At 40.0% G+C, this 17,791-nt stretch overlaps 1 protein-coding gene across 2 annotated transcripts in view; it reads left to right on the top strand.

Annotated features, from left to right (window-relative positions):
• LOC146331532 (RNA-binding motif, single-stranded-interacting protein 2-like) overlaps window positions 1–17,791 on the top strand; it is a 43,695-nt gene extending 25,904 nt beyond the window's left edge. Inside the window, exons 3-14 of one of the 2 annotated variants that reach the window (XM_084732555.1) lie at window positions 3,110–3,168; window positions 4,566–4,657; window positions 10,371–10,528; window positions 10,660–10,739; window positions 10,867–10,976; window positions 11,192–11,235; window positions 11,418–11,511; window positions 12,332–12,382; window positions 12,879–12,989; window positions 13,140–13,217; window positions 15,571–15,658; window positions 16,686–17,791. In XM_084732555.1, the coding sequence (XP_084588681.1) occupies window positions 3,110–3,168; window positions 4,566–4,657; window positions 10,371–10,528; window positions 10,660–10,739; window positions 10,867–10,976; window positions 11,192–11,235; window positions 11,418–11,511; window positions 12,332–12,382; window positions 12,879–12,989; window positions 13,140–13,217; window positions 15,571–15,651 (958 nt within the window). In that variant the 3' untranslated portion in view covers window positions 15,652–15,658; window positions 16,686–17,791. The remainder of the gene's footprint in view (window positions 1–3,109; window positions 3,169–4,565; window positions 4,658–10,370; window positions 10,529–10,659; window positions 10,740–10,866; window positions 10,977–11,191; window positions 11,236–11,417; window positions 11,512–12,331; window positions 12,383–12,878; window positions 12,990–13,139; window positions 13,218–15,570; window positions 15,659–16,685) is intronic. The other variant, XM_084732560.1, reaches the window with a different exon arrangement.

The following is a 17,791-nucleotide window of genomic DNA, read 5'->3' as shown; positions in this document are numbered from 1 at the left end:
CAGTGTTGATTAGCTATCACTCGTGCCATATAACCAATCACCAGTGGGGGTGTTGGGCGGGACATTGTTGCAGTGGTTTTGAAAAGTGGTGCAGCCAATCAGTGGCCTACTGTCAGCTAAGGTGTGGTTTAAGGTGTGACAACAGTGATTAAGCGACTCCTCTCGAAAAAACAATGGCATAGATACTGTGATAGCATCGGTTTTATCAGAACCGGAAAGATTTTTTTCATCAAAAGAAGAGCAAAGAACACTGAAAGCTTTTATTGATGAAAAAGATGTTTTCTCCTGACTGGCTTCAACAGGAGTTTGATCAGATTGGTTGATGTTAGCCTTTGTCAGACATGACAGACAGATGGTTCATCCAATGATGTGACAAGTGTTTTTTGAAAGTGACGACTTCCCAGATGGTTCTGTGTAACAAACCATTTGGTGTATCAGGTTAATGTAAAACGTGACTTTAATTTATGTCCTGAAAGGTGCAGTGTGTAAGATTTACAGGGCTCTATTGGCAGAATATATCAAATGTGGAATATAATATTCATAAGCATGTTTTTTATTGGTGTATAATCACCTGAAAATAAGAATTTTTGTATTTTTGTTACCTTTGTGTCATTTATGTCGACGGTACAAGTTGTCTTCCACAGAGGCCACTTGCTGAACCACCAGAACAGACAAACTTGGCTTTAGATAGTCATGTTTGTACAGCCACTGTAGGGTCTGTCCAATATACTTGGTAGGGGACTAAATCCTACACAATGTCCTGTAACTTTGGTTTTAACAGGATATTTTCAAACCATTTGTATTGATATTTTGCAGATATCTTCAGATTTGCACACACAGCATATGCATGAGTATATCTTCAATCAACAACTTGTCCTGAGCTTGTAGAAACCATCTGACATTTTGTTGTCAGACTAAATTTAGTAAGAGGTCTCGAAGGAGCTGTCTCTGAAAAGGAAGAAAATGGCTTAAAAATTTGTCCCGGGTGCTGCATGTGTGTCTACAAGATCTTCCAAAATAGGGTATTCTGAAATCTAAATATCAGTGAAAAGACATTGTTCCTGAAACTGCTAACACGTGAAACCAGTGGAGTTGTGTAAGTCAGTTTCGCTTAATTTAGGCCTAACATAAATAGTATATATAAGAGGAACTTCTTTTGTTATGGGTCATCCATTTGAACACCGCACATGTGACTATCATATTGATTTGCTTTAACCAAAAAATCTTCATGGTGATGAGTGATTGGTTAAATAATTGATTTGCTGATTGAAAGAGAATTAGCTGCCAACTATTTTGATAATCAATTAATAATTTCAGTCATTTTTCAAACAAAGATGTCAAAATTTGCTGGTTTCAGCTTCTTAAATGTAAGGATTCACTGTTTTTCTTTGTAATTTATGACAGTAAATTAAGAGTTGGGTCCTGGACTTTTGTGCTCTGGGCACTAGTGATGAGCATTATTCGCTTTTTTTTTTTAATAGGCTAAATGATTAATCAACAGATTAATCTTCAATGAAAATAATCATTAGTCGCAGCCCTACTTTTTAGACAGTTCACATTCAGTTCCCATTTTAAACTGTGTGTTTTGTATGCCTGATTCGTTTTGAAAATGTCTCTACATTTGTGCTCAGAGAAGCAGAGAAGGGGTCAAATGAAATGTAAAATTATAATCGGACTTGAATGGGTTAAATTATATCAAGCCTCTGTATATATATTCATACCTAATGGCCACTTTGCAGCTGTTAGATGACAGTAGGAAACTATAAACATTGCCAATGCAAAGGTCATCAGGCTATTTGGCTATGGATGATGAATCATTAATGTCTGTAGTGAGGAAGTCTCCTCTATAAAGTCTCTATCCTTCATATCATGGTTCACAATAAACAAGATCAGTGTCTCCTGCGTGTACTTCAGCAGTGTAAATGAGTTGAATTGTGAGATTATAAGGTATAAGATTAATGCACACATCCAGTTGTGGTAGCTGAAGTAAAGCTTATAAATCTGCTACTGTGTTTGTTCCCTAAAAAGGTGCAAACGTGAGTCCACATTTTAGAAATGTGGAGGAGATGAGGCCATTTTGGCATGAATATTTTAGACTCTGGTGTCAGTCGTGACACAGGTCTCTTCTGTGACCGTCTAGTCACATCTGAGTCATCTGGGCAAACGTCCACTGAAACTAGGTGGGACCGTAGGACCCAGCGGCGAGCTGTGATGCGAGGGTGGAAAAACAGAGCGAGGGAGAGGGATGTGGTGGGAAGGAAGGCGAACCGGAGGGGTGAAGCATCAGGTTACAGTGTACATTCCGCCCAGACGCCATGTCGCCCAAACAGAGGAACACCAGCCTCCCTCACTGGCTAAATCCACCAGACAAGGGCAGGTCTATTATACTGTAGTGCTGATGCACTGTCTTATAACACTGCATTCCATTAGTCTCCACATCTTACATAACACTTTTACTGCTTTTAAGGTAATTTTAGTACATGAATTAATTAATACAATATATTTTTTATGATGCTGCATCAATACATTAATTGACCTCTTTTACTGATTGGCTTTTGTTGTTTTTCTGTTGACAACAACTGAAATAACAGGTTTGGACACTAGCTTATGTTTCATGCACCCTGTGACTTCTTTTGTGTGTGCATCAAGTGTACAGTAAGATTCGTTGAAAGTCAATATTTCTATTTGCGAGTCAGACAACACTTTAAAGCTTTATTTGAACCAAAAATATCCGATAGCAGAGCTGTATTTAGGAGAGAGGTGTGTGTTTTTGTGTGTGTATGGTAAAGACAGGCCTGGAACAAATTGTTTTTGGCCCTGGGGTGCTGTCTCCTGTCTGTCGAAAACAACGCCAGTGAACAGACTTACTGTAACAGCCTCCACCAGCAGACAAAGACAGAAGGGTGGAGGCAGACAAAGTTTTCTGTGACACTTGATTGACACAATTGATTGTGTGAAGGAAGGAAGGAGCACGTCTTCATGTTTACACCTGCAGTCATGCACCCTGAAGAAGTGTGACAGGAGGATTGGTATGCATATACTGTAGGAGGAGATTCCTCTCATTGGCACATTGTCACCTCATCTGTCATTGATCCTGTTTTTTGTATAGGTATGGCAAGATTGTGTCGACCAAGGCCATCTTGGATAAAACCACCAACAAATGTAAAGGTGAGTGATGTCATTTTAACTTGTCTTGAGAGTTTGCATCATGACGTTTTTTTGTTTCTGTTTTTTTTAAGGAATTTTCCATATTTTGGTAAATATACTTATATCATCTGCTGAATTACATGAGAAGATCTGTGTAACACCCATGATTGTATGCTAAATATGAATGAATAACTCTTAATCTAGAAATAGGTTGACACAGCTACACTACAGTCATCCAGTGATGGACTGGGATCAAAAAACATTTGCACTTGCGTTTGCAACAGACTGGCCCTATTTGCAAACCCAGCACCAACCAAATAAAAAGCTTATTAAAACTTGGAGATAAAATCATACAGAATAATTAGAGTGCAGAAATTTGCATTCTAGTGTGTGAAAGGACACACATTTCAATTGTTGCAGTCGCTACAGTCGCTAACGTATGCCGACAACAATTTAACACAGTCTGAGAGTGGCAGAGTGCAAGGTGCTATGACATGATCTGCTCCATTCAACACAAACACATAGGTTTGATGTTAAGGCACACTATGTACTAACGTAACAGCTCACTTAAAATATGGAAAGAGAAATGCAGAACCACAATGCATATTACAAGAGCTTCACCCCTTTAGTTGTTTGGTGCACTAATTCATTTTCTTGTAGCCTGGAAATACTGGCATAACATGAAACCATGTTATATTTCATACCTTTCTCCTGACTTGACCTTTCCACTTGCTAGATTGAGGGGATCATGGGAGAATGTGTTTATTAAAAGGTTAAATTGTGTCAATGTTGAATGTTTTTGGCCACATGTATAAAATAACTTCTTGAATCAAAATCATCAAAAAATATTATTATATATTATTGTTACTATTTCTAAAATTTTATTATTTGTTTGTTTGTGTATTTACACATATAGAAAAATTTAAAAGATAGTATCTAATAAAGGAATGGCAAGGAAAACTGCCTCCCAAAAAATTCCAGTGGCATTGTCTAGACAGCTTATCACAGGTCAAATCTAGAGTAATATGCTGTACACAATTTATGTCTCTATCAGTAAAACTAAACAGCAAAAACTGAGACATAGTTTAATATTATTTGTATTTTTATCAATGCAGTGATGATCTGTGGGGCAGCATTTAATTTCCACATGGCCAACCTGTCACTGGCTTTGTCCAAAGCAGAGCACATCTACTAGCACATCTAAAGCTCAAAATCAACATGCAATGTCTCATTTGTTACTTTTGTCAGTCTTTATGCCAAACTAAACTAAGCTAACTGTTGTCTAGCTTTAGCTTCATATTTAGCAGACAGATATGAAAGTGGTGTTGATATCTTATCTAACTTTATGCCAGAAAGCACATAACTTCATAACTAAATAACATCACAGCAATTATACTTGGGTTTTGTCTGTTTTACAGGGTATGGCTTTGTGGACTTTGACAGTCCAGCAGCAGCACAGAAAGCTGTTACAGCCCTGAAGTCCAGTGGGGTCCAGGCTCAGATGGCCAAAGTAAGAAATTAGCCTTCCTTCATATAACCACCACCAGTGTTGTGCATGAACGCATTAAAAACACTGACATTTTTGAACAAATCAGTTTGCTACTAATGAATGTGAATGTGAGCATCGTTCACGCTGGAGAGGGTTAACAATGCTCACAGTGTTACTGATTACTGATTATGTTACTGGTTACTGATAGAAAAGTGCAGACTTGTGACAGACAGAGAGAAGGAAAGAGGGTGCGTGTGAAATGAATTTGGACAGAAGTGTTAATGAGATATAAAAACTTCCTTTGACAGTGCAGCATCATGAGGTTATCTGTGTGAACTGAACTTTGAGCTAGCTAGTAAGTGTGAATTTGCACTGACCCAAACCTTTTACTCCCAAACTCACCAATCACCCTATGCGATCCACAGTCTATTCTGGCCCTTCTCTAAAATGTATTGATCTCCAAAGAGCCGCTGGCTAAACTTTGACCACCAAGAGTAATAGTCCCTTTCTCCACAAGCACGCACTCTCTATCATGTAAAAGGTAAACTGTTAACACACAGTGACCTGATTGGCAGCAAGTGTCCTGTTGGCAAAGGTTCAAGATAAACTCTGGTTTATAGGGAGGCGTGTGTTCTGTTATACTTCATTGGGTGAAGCTGTGCCAATAATGGACAGCTGTGAGAAGCTTAAGTTTTACGAGCAAAATGACTCCCTTTTTAATCAGTTTTTGTTATTACCACCACTCACTTGGCTTTGTTAAACCTTTCCTTGCCTTCTTTTCACCCTCACTCTGCCTCCTCTTTATTCGTCGCCCTACTCACCACCTTCTCTCTCCTCTCCCCTCACGCCCTCGTCTCTGTGCTTGTGTATGTTGCTAACCTGCTCCTGTTGTAGCGCTTGTTCTGCGCTCTTTGTCCAAGCGTCTGCAGTGAAAGCAACTCTTGTCGGCCCATTAAGCTGATCCCTCTGGCTCTCAGGCTCCCCATTGAGGGAACCCAGGGGAGGGTGCCACTACACCCACTGTCAATGGGACATGCACAATGAGCTGGCATTGTCCATCGTCTGGGCCCAGGCCTGGGGCTGACACCAGCACTTAATACAGTCCACCCCAGTGTCCCTGCCCCCTCCCTCCCTCTTGTCCTGCACCCAAATACCCACTGCAATGTAACACCAGGGTCTCCCTCAGTCCAGCACTGGAAAACTGTAACAGATCTACGCTGCCAGCTGATCTGAACCAGTCCAGTGCAACTAAACCCGGAGTCTAACTTCACTGCACCTCCTCTGTCAGAGTGCCACACAATCCTGTGTATTTCAATACCCAACAAGTGCAACTGGACACCAAGACTAGACTCACCCAGACAACATGTGCTCAGTCAGAGGTGTTGATAACCACTATAAAAACCTAAATATACACGGCCGCTCCAGAGTCACTGGGTTACTTCAGGTCAGAAAAAACAAGCAGGAGTCAAAAATCAGTTTGAAGCGGGGCTGTATAATGTACTTATGCAAGGTTAGCGTCTTAGCGTCAGTAGATAGTGGTCAGCACGCCCCCAGTTTGGACAACCAGAGCCGACTATCAGCCTAGAAGATAAGCAACATACTGGTGTGGACAGGGTCAGAAGTAAAATGTATTTAACCACCTAGAAAAATACTGCAATTCATTGTAGTTGGAACTTGGAAAAAAAAACGATCTCCGATACAGAAAAGTGCAATGAAAAGCAGCAGTCGGGTGGGAATTCCAATTTGGAAACTCAGGATCTGTCTAGCCCGGGTTCACCATCGTAAACACACCTGACATCACAAGAATATGGTAACGCATACAGTGAACAGCAAGCAGAGTTTCCTTTTCATCATTTTTTGTGTTTTTTTGTCGTGAAACGTGCTGTAACTCAGTTGATTGAGACGTCTTAATAGAAGCAAGCATCTGGTACTCGCCTACTCCTCCTGTCTCTTTTTAAGTTTTCTAAGCCACTAAAAACATCAACATTATTTTAAGAGTACGCTTAAGGACAGTTTGCATTCACCAAATTCAGCACAATAACACAAACAAACTAACAGATCAAGGCAGCGTTTGACAACTACCATGATCTGTGAGGTAAAATGACGGATTGTTTTAATGAAGTCTGGTTGGTTTGGAGACAGCAATATTTGGCTTACATAACAGTTTTTCTTGTCACAGAACGTTGTCTGACAGCAAAGTAAAGCAGTGAAAATATTCTAAACATAGGATACAATTAAGCTTACAGTTTTGATGTTTTTGGGAGTTCCTTTTTTGAAATGGCTAAAATATGTCTTGCCGCTGACCCTGTCCACAGCAGTGTACGTGGTTAGTTTCTGTGCTGATGCTCCTCTCTGCTTCTTCAAACTAGTGACAGTGTGACTGGCGCCTATTTTAGTAATAGACTGACTATTGATAAAACCCAACATCAAATAATTTGAACTCTCCCTTTATCAAACTCTCGAAGGGCAGTTTCACCTGTTTGCACCTTCACCATGGCTGCTGCAGAGTGTTGTTCACAAACACAATCAGCCACACCTCGCACTCGCTGTCCTCAGAGTATGTTAGTCCCTGAACAGGCCACCCCGGCCCCTAGGCTGTAGGCCCTGAGGATTCGCGTGCATAGGGGCAGGGGAACCATGGCAGAGTTAAAAATAGATCCCTTCTTACTTCCCAGCACCTCCCTGTTCAAATTCAGACGTCAGCTCGCGCACGCTGCATGACACACAGGCACGCAAATCCTGCAAACACACAGAGACACACCTCAACAGACATAGCTCACCTAGGGCCTGGCACTCTAAAAAAAAAAAAAAAAAAAAAAAAAAACGCACCGTGACGCCTCAGCAAATCCCTTTCACATTTGCCTGGGCTGGGTCCAACTGCATTTTCATATCTACAACAGGGTGAATATTTGTTTGAATATGAAATTGGATATTGTGTGCACTAGTGGAGGTAAAGGTTTTTTTTTTCCTGTGTCATTAAGCCTTGAACTCCATTAGTCTCGTCTGCAGTGTGCCACTCTGTTACATAATGGTCGTATTGCCGCGCCCAGAATGACGACAATCACAGAAAATAGGTTACCTCTTTGCCAGGTGGCTCACGACTGAGAACACAGGCTACTCATAATAGGTAGTAAAATCATTTACAATAGCCATTGACACAGTTTTATACCATAAATACCCTCAATCTTTATTGTCAGATCATTAAATTCACCGTGGCCCCGTCAAATTTGGCTGAAGTCCTGTACCAACCTGTACTAGCATCTGGATCCAGGCTGTTGTCTCCTGTTGTCTCCTGTTTGATGTGTCAGACCAGTTCAGATCATTATCCCTTGAATAGTTTTTCATGCATCTGACAGCTTCTCTCATGCACAATTGAAAATATTTGTGGGCTGCTGAACTGTCTGATTTCAATAATTAGAGATGTAACTAGATCTCCATATATCCTTTGCCCAATGTGTCAGCTCAATATGGGCCTGATATGATGATGATAGATGTTACAATATATTGAATATTGCAATATCATGACAAAAATATAATGGTAGCATTTTATTTGAAGGAATGTGCATAAGACTCTCACATGACACACTCGTACTCATGACACTGTCATAACCTTGTCATGACACCTGTCATGAACATGAAGGATTCTTCATAATTGTTTATGATTCATTATTGTTTATGCTGTCATTCAGTGTCATTTGGTCAACTATGTCATTTTTAATGCAAAGTTGACATGAAGATGTGTTTGATATGACAACTTTACATTAATCAAGTCAATATTGTCTTATGACAAGTTGACATTAAGCAAGACAACATAATCTCTCAATGCCTTTGCCTTCATTTAGCTATATGTTATGTATTACCAAACATACTTGTTATAAACGGTGTCTTTAAGTTTGGTAATGTCAAGTTGTCAGAAGTAGGACACACTTGTCTTAGTTAATGTCAAGTTGTCATAATATGACGATGACATAAGTGACAAAATGACACTAAATGTTAACAGTCATACAGCATTCATTAAGACCTCAGATTCATGACATGAGGCATTATGACAAGGTTATTTATGCCAATTTTTTGCACATGCTTTGATCATGGCTGACTACTTTTATTTCATTTTATTAAAAACAAAAAGCAGGAACACTTTAAGTTAAAAGTACAAACAAAGAATCAGATTTATAATTTAGATAGGAAGAGGAGACATAAGATAAAAGATATTTTGATGAAAGAGCCTGTTAATCAGTAAGCACTCATTCATCCTCTCTTTTCGTTCTTTGCTCTTTTCCGTCGTCCTCCTCTTTCATTACCCAAATTACTCAAGACTCCCACTACTTCCTATCTTGTCAGTTCCCTCCTTCTGTAAAAAATATCAGCCACTGATTTCTCCCACCCTCCCTCCACTCTATCCTCTTCCTTCACTCTCTGTTTTCCCTTCCCCTCTTTTTAGCCCGGCCTCTTTTCTCCTGGTTGCCAGGCTCCTGTTGCTCTCTGTACTCTTTAACTCCATGCCTGGCTTCCTGTCTGCTTCTGCACAGTCACACAAGGTTTCACTTTCAGGCTAGTGCCACAAAATAAGTCTCTGAATGATCTCTCCTCTTTGATTGATTTGAAGCCGTCAAGATCTCTTAATTAGACAACATTCCCCCAAAATGTGTGACTTAATCTTTGCAGAAAAATTCAGATTTGCATGTGTCAGTATATTTATTTATGTGTGGATGTGTTTTTTTTTTTAAACCAGACAGCTGGGATTTGAAGCAATGACACATCCACCACATGGGCGACAGACTATTCAGGGTTTCAGTTTATTGGTTGGGCACTAATTGCTCTAAAACATTTTATCTGTATCAGGTCCTACTGCAAAATGATGCTAGACATGGTGCACGGATATGATGAAGCATTAATGTGCAGAGAGTGATGGCAGGTGTTGATGGAAAGACAGGTCACACTGCTGCCTACACAGAAATTTCTGCTGTGTGAAAAAGATTTCGAAAGTGACAAGAAAATTTTCCATTTGCAAATGCAAATGCATTGGCAAAGATGTTAGAAAGTGGTGAAATAAATGTGGTTTTTTTAACATTTAAGTTGAAGTACTTTGGGCTCATTTCCTCCAGTGAGATACCTGAAAGCAGTGGGACAGTAAACTAGAATACGTGCAAATAACCCGATGGTTTCAGAAACTACGTAGAGTAGTGATGCACGGATGGGTTCTGAGTTTGTCTGAGAACGTCATGTACACATAGATCATCCACAAGCCACCCACCTGAATATATTATTTTCTACAAAACAGAGACCCACACGTCTGCCCATCCCTGTTGACTACATTACCTTTTAGCCTCAGTACATGGGGCGCATGCTCTACCTACTGAGCTACAGGGATGCTCCAACTATATTACCTTTTCAGTTCTGTAGAGCAGTGCGAGCTCTCCTGGTAATTTCTTTATGGTGTGTAGGAGGCTGCTTTCAGGCATTTTAAATGTCTCCATGTGCACAGCAATGTCACTGCAGCAAATTGTTTTATTTAAGCAGAAAAACTAAAACCTGTACTTATAAACTTGACAGGACAGAGTACACAGAAAGAAAACAAGCGGCACTGCTTTAATAGGCCATTAAAAGCCATCAATAATTCGTGTTATCTACTGAAATTAAACATGATAACTTAATAATAAACATAAACATGATAATTCATTTTTCAGCTTTATCGCCCAGCCATATGTGAACTGATTTTCACGTTTCCTTGCAGCAACAAGAGCAGGACCCCACCAACCTCTACATCTCCAACCTGCCAGTATCTATGGATGAGCAAGAGCTGGAGAGCATGCTCAAGTCCTTTGGCCAGGTCATTTCCACGCGCATCCTCCGAGATGCTAACGGGACCAGCCGCGGAGTCGGATTTGCCAGGTCAGACTGTAGCACCCTGATATAATATACTCCTTCATGGTAGTATTTGATTATGATTTGAGTTTGTGTTAAAAGTAAAATATATTCTGGATGGAATTTTGGCTAAAGGACTCATTTCGGCTTCATTTCAGGATGGAGTCCACAGAGAAGTGTGAGGCCATAATTCAGCATTTTAATGGCAAATTCATCAAGACTCCACCGGGAGTGCCTGGTGCGTGGAATGTTTGTTTTGTATTATAGAAACCTGATAATGTTGTTGTTGGTGCCAGAGCTCAGTGTTTTTGTTCCCCGCTGTGATCATTGAATTCACTCTCTTGTTTGATGTGTTGCTCTCACAGTACCCACAGAGCCGTTATTATGCAAGTTTGCAGACGGAGGTCAGAAGAAGAGGCAGAACCAGGGGAAGTACCTCCAGAATGGACGGCCCTGGGCTAGAGACGGAGATGCGGTGAGATAGCCACGTTTTACTGGCGATTCCTAAAATTCTTGAACTTCCTGTGTTCGTATGTTACATTTCTTGCTGAAAATCAAAGCTAGAACCTCTTTAAAGCTGAGATTTTGATTATTCTCACTGTGTGCTAGCCTGTGTGTTTTAATACAGACTGCACCGGTGTTTGCATTCATGACCTCACTGGTTCTGAATCCTCCGTATTGTTTTCCCAGGGAGGAATGACGCTTGCGTATGACCCCACAGCCTTACAAAATGGGTGAGTGGTATGCTTGAACTGACTGAAAACAGTCCCAGCCCTCCAGGAAAAATAAGTGTAGAACTCAACCTGTAGTGAAGTGCTGCCCTCTGCTGGGTGTTGCAGGAACACAGAAATGTTTTTCATGTAGTTGGAGACATTGTTGACATGTTTGTTTCCTGTTCGCTCTGTCTGTTCACCAGCTTCTACTCCTCACCCTACAGTCTGGCTCCAAACAGAATGATCGCCCAGACTTCCCTCTCACCCTACATGCATTCTCCTGTCTCATCCTACCAGGTGGGATTGTATTTATAATTCAAACACATTTCTTGTATAACCTTACTGACTTTTGTAATGGGACAGTTTGGATTGAGGTGGGGTTCTTTGAGGTACTTATCCTTAGCCAGTGGAGTCTCAGCGTGGGGACTTAAGCAATGTACCGCTGCTTCTCCAAACTGGAGGCGTGCTGACCAGCAGCTACTGGACTATCTAAGTATCTCCATATTAAATACTCCAAACTATCCCTTTAATGTCATAACTTTATTTTCTGTTAAGTTTTTTGTGCTGAAGCTCTCAGGTCTGCATTATGTAAGCGAGGAGACATTCAGGGAGGACCCCAGCCCACAGTACAGTTAATATTTCTTCAGGTCCTGCCTTGTCTCATGACCTTTCTCTGCAAACTTACATAATGAGAGCTCTGAAGGGACAGTGAAAGCAACAGAGGAACTTGACCAATGAGTTTTTAGTCCTACTGTGAAAAGCAGGGAGAATGCACAATACATGTATGCATACAACCACAGCAATCCTAGCACCATTAGAAAATACAGTTCAAGAACCAGACACTCAGTAAACCTGGCTATATTCAGTCTTTTAACTCAGTGCCTACAGAAATGATTATCATTTGACCACGTTTTCAAGCAAACTTTAAAATGTTTAAAAGTACTGCTTTCCACATTCTGACTGCCTTAACTGAGACTGAAATTTAACATAGCAGTCCTTTCCAAAGAAGACTCTTGTTAACCTTGAGCCTGCTTGTGTCATCAGGTGTGTTTAGGAGGCTGTGTTGTTAAATCATGAACAATCTTATTATTTAAATGATGTGTTTCCTGATCTATAGGTACACAGCCCGTCCTGGATGCACCATCAGTCATACCTCATGCAGCCAGCTGTGAGTATCCACCACCTTCTCCTCCTCTCATATTACACTTCATTTACACGTAACCTCTTCATTTTATCAGATGTTAATTAGCTGAATTCCCTATAACTTAACTGAAGTCCACAGCATATTTTGTGTGTGTCTGGCTCACTTGTAATGGATTTAAATATTTCATTGCAATTAATCACAAATTAATGCAGCTCGATCAGCAGTTGCTCCTCTCCCTCCTCATATACTTCTGTTTCTTTGCGTTGAGCCAGTTGCCTGAACAGACAAGCCTGGTTATATTGTCGGGTGACAGGGAAACTCGCCTCTGATTCAAACTATTGATCAGGCCAATATAACAGAACGTGCATTAATTGCGCGTCAAAAAAATCAGTGGCGTCAAATGGAATTTCCGTTAATGTGTTATTAATGCGTTAACTTTGACAGCCCTAACACACATCGGTGTTTCAGACTCTGGAATTTATGTGCGTGTGTGTGTGTGTTTGTTTCTATGCATTCACAGGGTACAGTTCTTACCCCAACAATGGATCACGCCATGTCCATCCAGCCCACGTCCATGATGGGACCTCTCACCCAGCAGCTAAGTCACCTGTCCCTGGGCAGCACGGGCACAGTCAGTACCAATCACACACACTCACAGACACACACAAAATGCATAAGGAAAAAAAAGTCCCCAACGCTAACTGTCCTATAATTCACAAGGTCAGTTATTCATGTCAGATTCTACACACAATTTGTGTTTTCCTTTCTGCCTTCCCTACAGTATATTCCGGCCAACACAACTATGCAGGGGACCTACATCCCCCAGTACACCCCAGTGCCTCCCTCCAGTGTCCCAGAGGTATGAAGCTAGTCTCAACCTCAGCTGCTTGCATTTAATATTTCCATAAAGTGGATGGCTCATAATGCAAATTCTCATAGGGACGTATTTACTAAATTTTGAAAAGCTGCTGCTTTTAGCATGGCAGGTCTTTTAGGATCTATTTTAAGGAGTAGGAGAGTTAAAGTAGAATATGCACAATATATTATTTTTTGTCTGTAAATGCACCATTCAAAGTTGGTCCCTCCTCTTCAGCTCAACGAACAAGAGGAGGAGGAAGAGAGAGAGAGCAGCATTGGTCAGGAAAGCTAGAGAGTGGACTAAGAGAGTGAATAACATCATTGAGAGAAATAAAACATTTTTGTGATTATTTCACAGCAGTTCCATTTTTAAGCACAAAAAAACCACCTGCACCTAAACACAACGTCGTATTTTGTGTGAATACAGCTGAAGCGATCTCCGGTCTGCTCTGCCAGAGACAGTGATGCAACTGTTAGTCGCTACATTTTTATAGACTCCTGGCCTCAGAAACTGGATTGTGTTATTGGCTGGGGGCTACACAACACTGCCAAACAGGTTGAAACCCAGAAAAGCAAATGCATACACAGCAAAATAAGACAGAAAAAAAGAAATACAGGCAGAGGACTGGGTCTCTGCAGATACAGCCACACACCACCACACACTTATAGTGGGTCATACGTGATGACTGAGAGGGATTATGTTTATATGAGTTTTATTGTTTTCCAGGAAAATCCTGCATAGTATGCCTTTAAGGAACAAAAGTAGGGGAGGTGATTGCTCAAACTTCCACTTGACTGATTTACTGGGCTGGACTGTGTCCATGTGCCCGTAAGTACAAATATCACAAGTAGGAGCAGGCATATTTGCTTTGATTATTTCTGTAGTATTCTACAAATGCAAAAAAAAAAGAAGAAAATAAATCCATCAGAGATTTTGTGTTGCCAGAAAGTGATGTGATTAAGAAAACAGTATTGATTCGTGTGCTATTTTGGAAAGATGAAACACAGGAAGAGAAGGAGTCATGCCATTGCTCAACTTGCGTTTGCAGAAACTTGATTCAGTCGCAGACAGATTCATATATCTTACGTTAAAATACACTCCTCTGGACCCACCATCCATCCATATGTGAACCTCAGATTCAAACGTTTCTCATATTTTGTGGGGTTCAATGCATCTTGTATTCTTAAATCACTGAAATACCACCAGAGTTTAAAGTATTTAAAGATATTAGCAGTTTTAATATAAAAGTTCAGTTAATACAGCTTTCAATAAAATGTTCAATATCTGCAACAACCATAAGAAAGCTGAACTTTAGAAGATATGAAATGTTAATGAAGTAGTTCTTACTGGCATAATTAAGTCCTGAGAAGCAGATGAAGTAGAGTGGGCCCACATTAGCAGTCTACTTTTTATTTTTGAACTTTTTGAGTTTGCTTGTTTCTTAATGTAATCAAGGACATACTGTAGATCTAAGAAACATCCAAATAATGCTTTAACACCCGCTGATATGCAGAATTAGATCGTGTAAACAAAGCGTCTGTCTTTCTCACTTCTCACTCCATGAATAATTTAAGGCATCATCCTTAATGAATGTATTAATATAATATACACTTTTTAAAATATTTTTTTTCCTCTTGTGACAGTGTGCTGTCCAAACAGTTGTAGTTCGGGTCTGTATTAGCTCTTTTGTTATTCAGCCAGAGGATCCTTTTCTCCCTATGAATGAGAGTCAGAATCATTTTATGGAGACTTTTGGCACACACTCCACAGTGTGTGTGTTCCAGCGCTGTAGCAGATCCTGGCTGAGCGCTCTGCAGGAGGGCGTCTGAGCCTGCGGGGAGTCTTGAGTCATTTGTTGGAAGGTGGTGCTCAGTGACAGCAATGGGAGCCTGCAGCATGAGCAAGACAGTGAATGAGACAAAAAAAAAGAGCAGGCTTATGAATGGGAAGAGGTCCAGTAGTAAACCAGGAATTCACACTGTGATTGAATGGATGAGATTAAGTGGGAGGTATGAGAAGAGAGAGTGGAGTAGAGTGTGGAGGTAAAATTCAGCTTCAGCCGCTCCTTAAATTATAGCACAGGGTAAATGTGAAGCACGCCTCTTAGTAAATACGTCCTGCAGTATGCACTGGCATTTAGTAAACAGATATCACCTGATTTAAATCTGACTCTTGTTCTTTTGTTCATCCACTCAAATAAAAATCTGAGGTCATTGATTTGTTGTGGAGGGCAGTGGGAAAATACAGGCTGTCCTCTTCTTTATATCTTTTATAGAACTGTGTTTAATTGATGCACATTATCCTTAATCAACAAACAGAATATTCTTTGAATAACCTGTCCTCTGTTTTTTAGGAGAACGGTGGTCAACAACAACAGGTTGCCATGGAGACACCCGCAGACCACACAAACTACTCGTACCAACACACCAAGTGAAACTAAGGTAAGATAGCGGGAGTGTCTCTGCTCTGTCCTGCTAGGACAAAGAACGAATTTTCTAAACTGCAAAAACTTGACCAGCAGATCTGACATCGTGTAAAAATGGTGCAATAATCAATTATCATTTAGAATAACACTAACTGTATTATCCACAATATGTGAAGGACATTTTTAGACATTTTTCAATCAACAAATCAGCATATATGCTAGTCTGACTGGGACATTACAAGATAAACTTTTAGAAACTTGGAGGGTTGATGCGTCTTGTGGCTGATTGGACAGGGGTTCTAGCATCATTTGAGCAGATTGTCATGTTTATAAGAGCTGCAGTCCCTGTGGGACTTAACACTATTAAAATTACACTCCTGTGCTCAGACAAGTGTGTAGGATTTAGAGGGATCTAGTGAGTTTACAGGCTGCAAACGTCTCGTCTCACTCAAGCATGTGGGAGAATCTATGGTGGCCATGAAACCTGCGTAAAACGGTTGTATCCGTCTGTAACTGTCTGTAGCTGTGTCAGTTGAGACATCTTCAAGTTGCATCGACACATGGGTGTGTATACCTGAGAGACCATGAAGGATATATTATAAGTGTTAAAGAAATAGATATCCATTCTTTCAGTCCTTTGATTTCTTAATTAAATTTTTTTTTTCTCGTTTCACCTATGTGTGTTAATTTATGCTGCGTAGAAATATTGCCTGATGTGTTTAAAAAAGCCTGTTCATTGTTTGAAGACACTGAATAAAGGTTAAAAAAAGATGCAAAGACTGCAGTCAATTGTAAGAGAGTCAGTAGCAGATTTAGTGTAAAACATCTTCAGCTGCCGGTGCAGTGAGGGGATTATATTTCACAGAATTGATTGGTCAGGCTGAGAAGCACAATTAATTATTTATTCCAATACTGACAAAATGCAAATGCAAAATGACATTGATCAGGTTCGGTTCTCAGTACTGGCGTATGTGTGTGTGTGTTTGTGTGCACGTGCGTGTGTGTGTGTGTGTGTGTGTGTGTGTGTGTGTGTGTTTTTCCAGCTCCCAGCAGGGTGGGGCCGAGGGCACGAGATGAATCCAACCAAACAGGATTCAGCTGGAAGAGAACTGTGCTCCATACCATCACCAAGCACCTGGACTTGAACATGGATAACAAAAGGAACATGTGTGTGCGTGTGTGTTTGTGTGTGTGTGTGTGTGTGTGAGTGTGTGTGTGTGTGTGTCTGTAATTTTTTTTTTTTTTTTTTTTTTTTTTAAGAAAAAGGACAACACTCACAACATTGGACTTTTCCTGCTCACATCCTCAAGAGTTGATCAACCAAAGGTGGGAATCTTCTTCACAGAAGCTTTGATCTATTTTGATAACTGAAAAAAAGGAACATAACAAGAAGTCAAAAAGAAAAAACTAAGAAAAAAATTTAAGAGAGGAGGAAAAGACACAGAGCATTATTTTTGTGCACGTAATATAACAAATTCTTATTTTTAAAAAAAAAAAAGCATTCTGGACGTTTCAGGGTGATTCAAGGAAGAGTTGAAACACAATGTGTCTTTTATTTTTTTGTAAAATATGCAAACTTTTATTTTTATTTCCTGATGTCTGTTGTTTGACATTCTATTTGCAGCAGCGGGGGCAACAATTTGTACAGATTTAAAAAACTTACAAACACTTTTGCTGGTCTGATGTGTAACCGTGGGAGGCAAACCGTTTAAAGCTACTTCTTCCTGTAACTGCTGCAGAGATTTCTATTCACGCACAGATGATGATAACATTGTTTATAGTTTAGTTCAACTCATTTTGTTTTTAACTTTAAACCATTATTCCATACGTGAACAAAAGACAATCAATTATTTCTATTTATATTTGAATTATAGTTCTATTTTTTAGAGTTTTTAGATCATTGAAACATACATTTATAGAAAAGAAGTTATTTAATACTGTAGTCTATAAAGAGATGATGAAATGGATCTTCGCCCAATGCATTAATGATGAGCTCTAATATTTGGCTCATGTAAATCATTCTTTTGGTGGCTGGATGACTTTCAATTCAGTTTAAATCCATCAAAATGACCCAGAGGAAAATTTTGTTTCCCACGTTTGTCTTTTCTTTGTCTTATGAGAAATAAATGAGATTCTTATTTCAAGCTTA

The sequence above is a fragment of the Lutjanus erythropterus genome, chromosome 2 (genome assembly GCF_056507025.1).
Source record: "Lutjanus erythropterus isolate fLutEry1 chromosome 2, fLutEry1.hap2, whole genome shotgun sequence".
In the NCBI taxonomy this organism is placed as follows: domain Eukaryota; kingdom Metazoa; phylum Chordata; class Actinopteri; order Lutjaniformes; family Lutjanidae; genus Lutjanus; species Lutjanus erythropterus.
The sequence above is the reverse complement of the archived record's forward strand: the minus strand, read 5'-3'. Positions and strand labels throughout refer to the sequence as shown.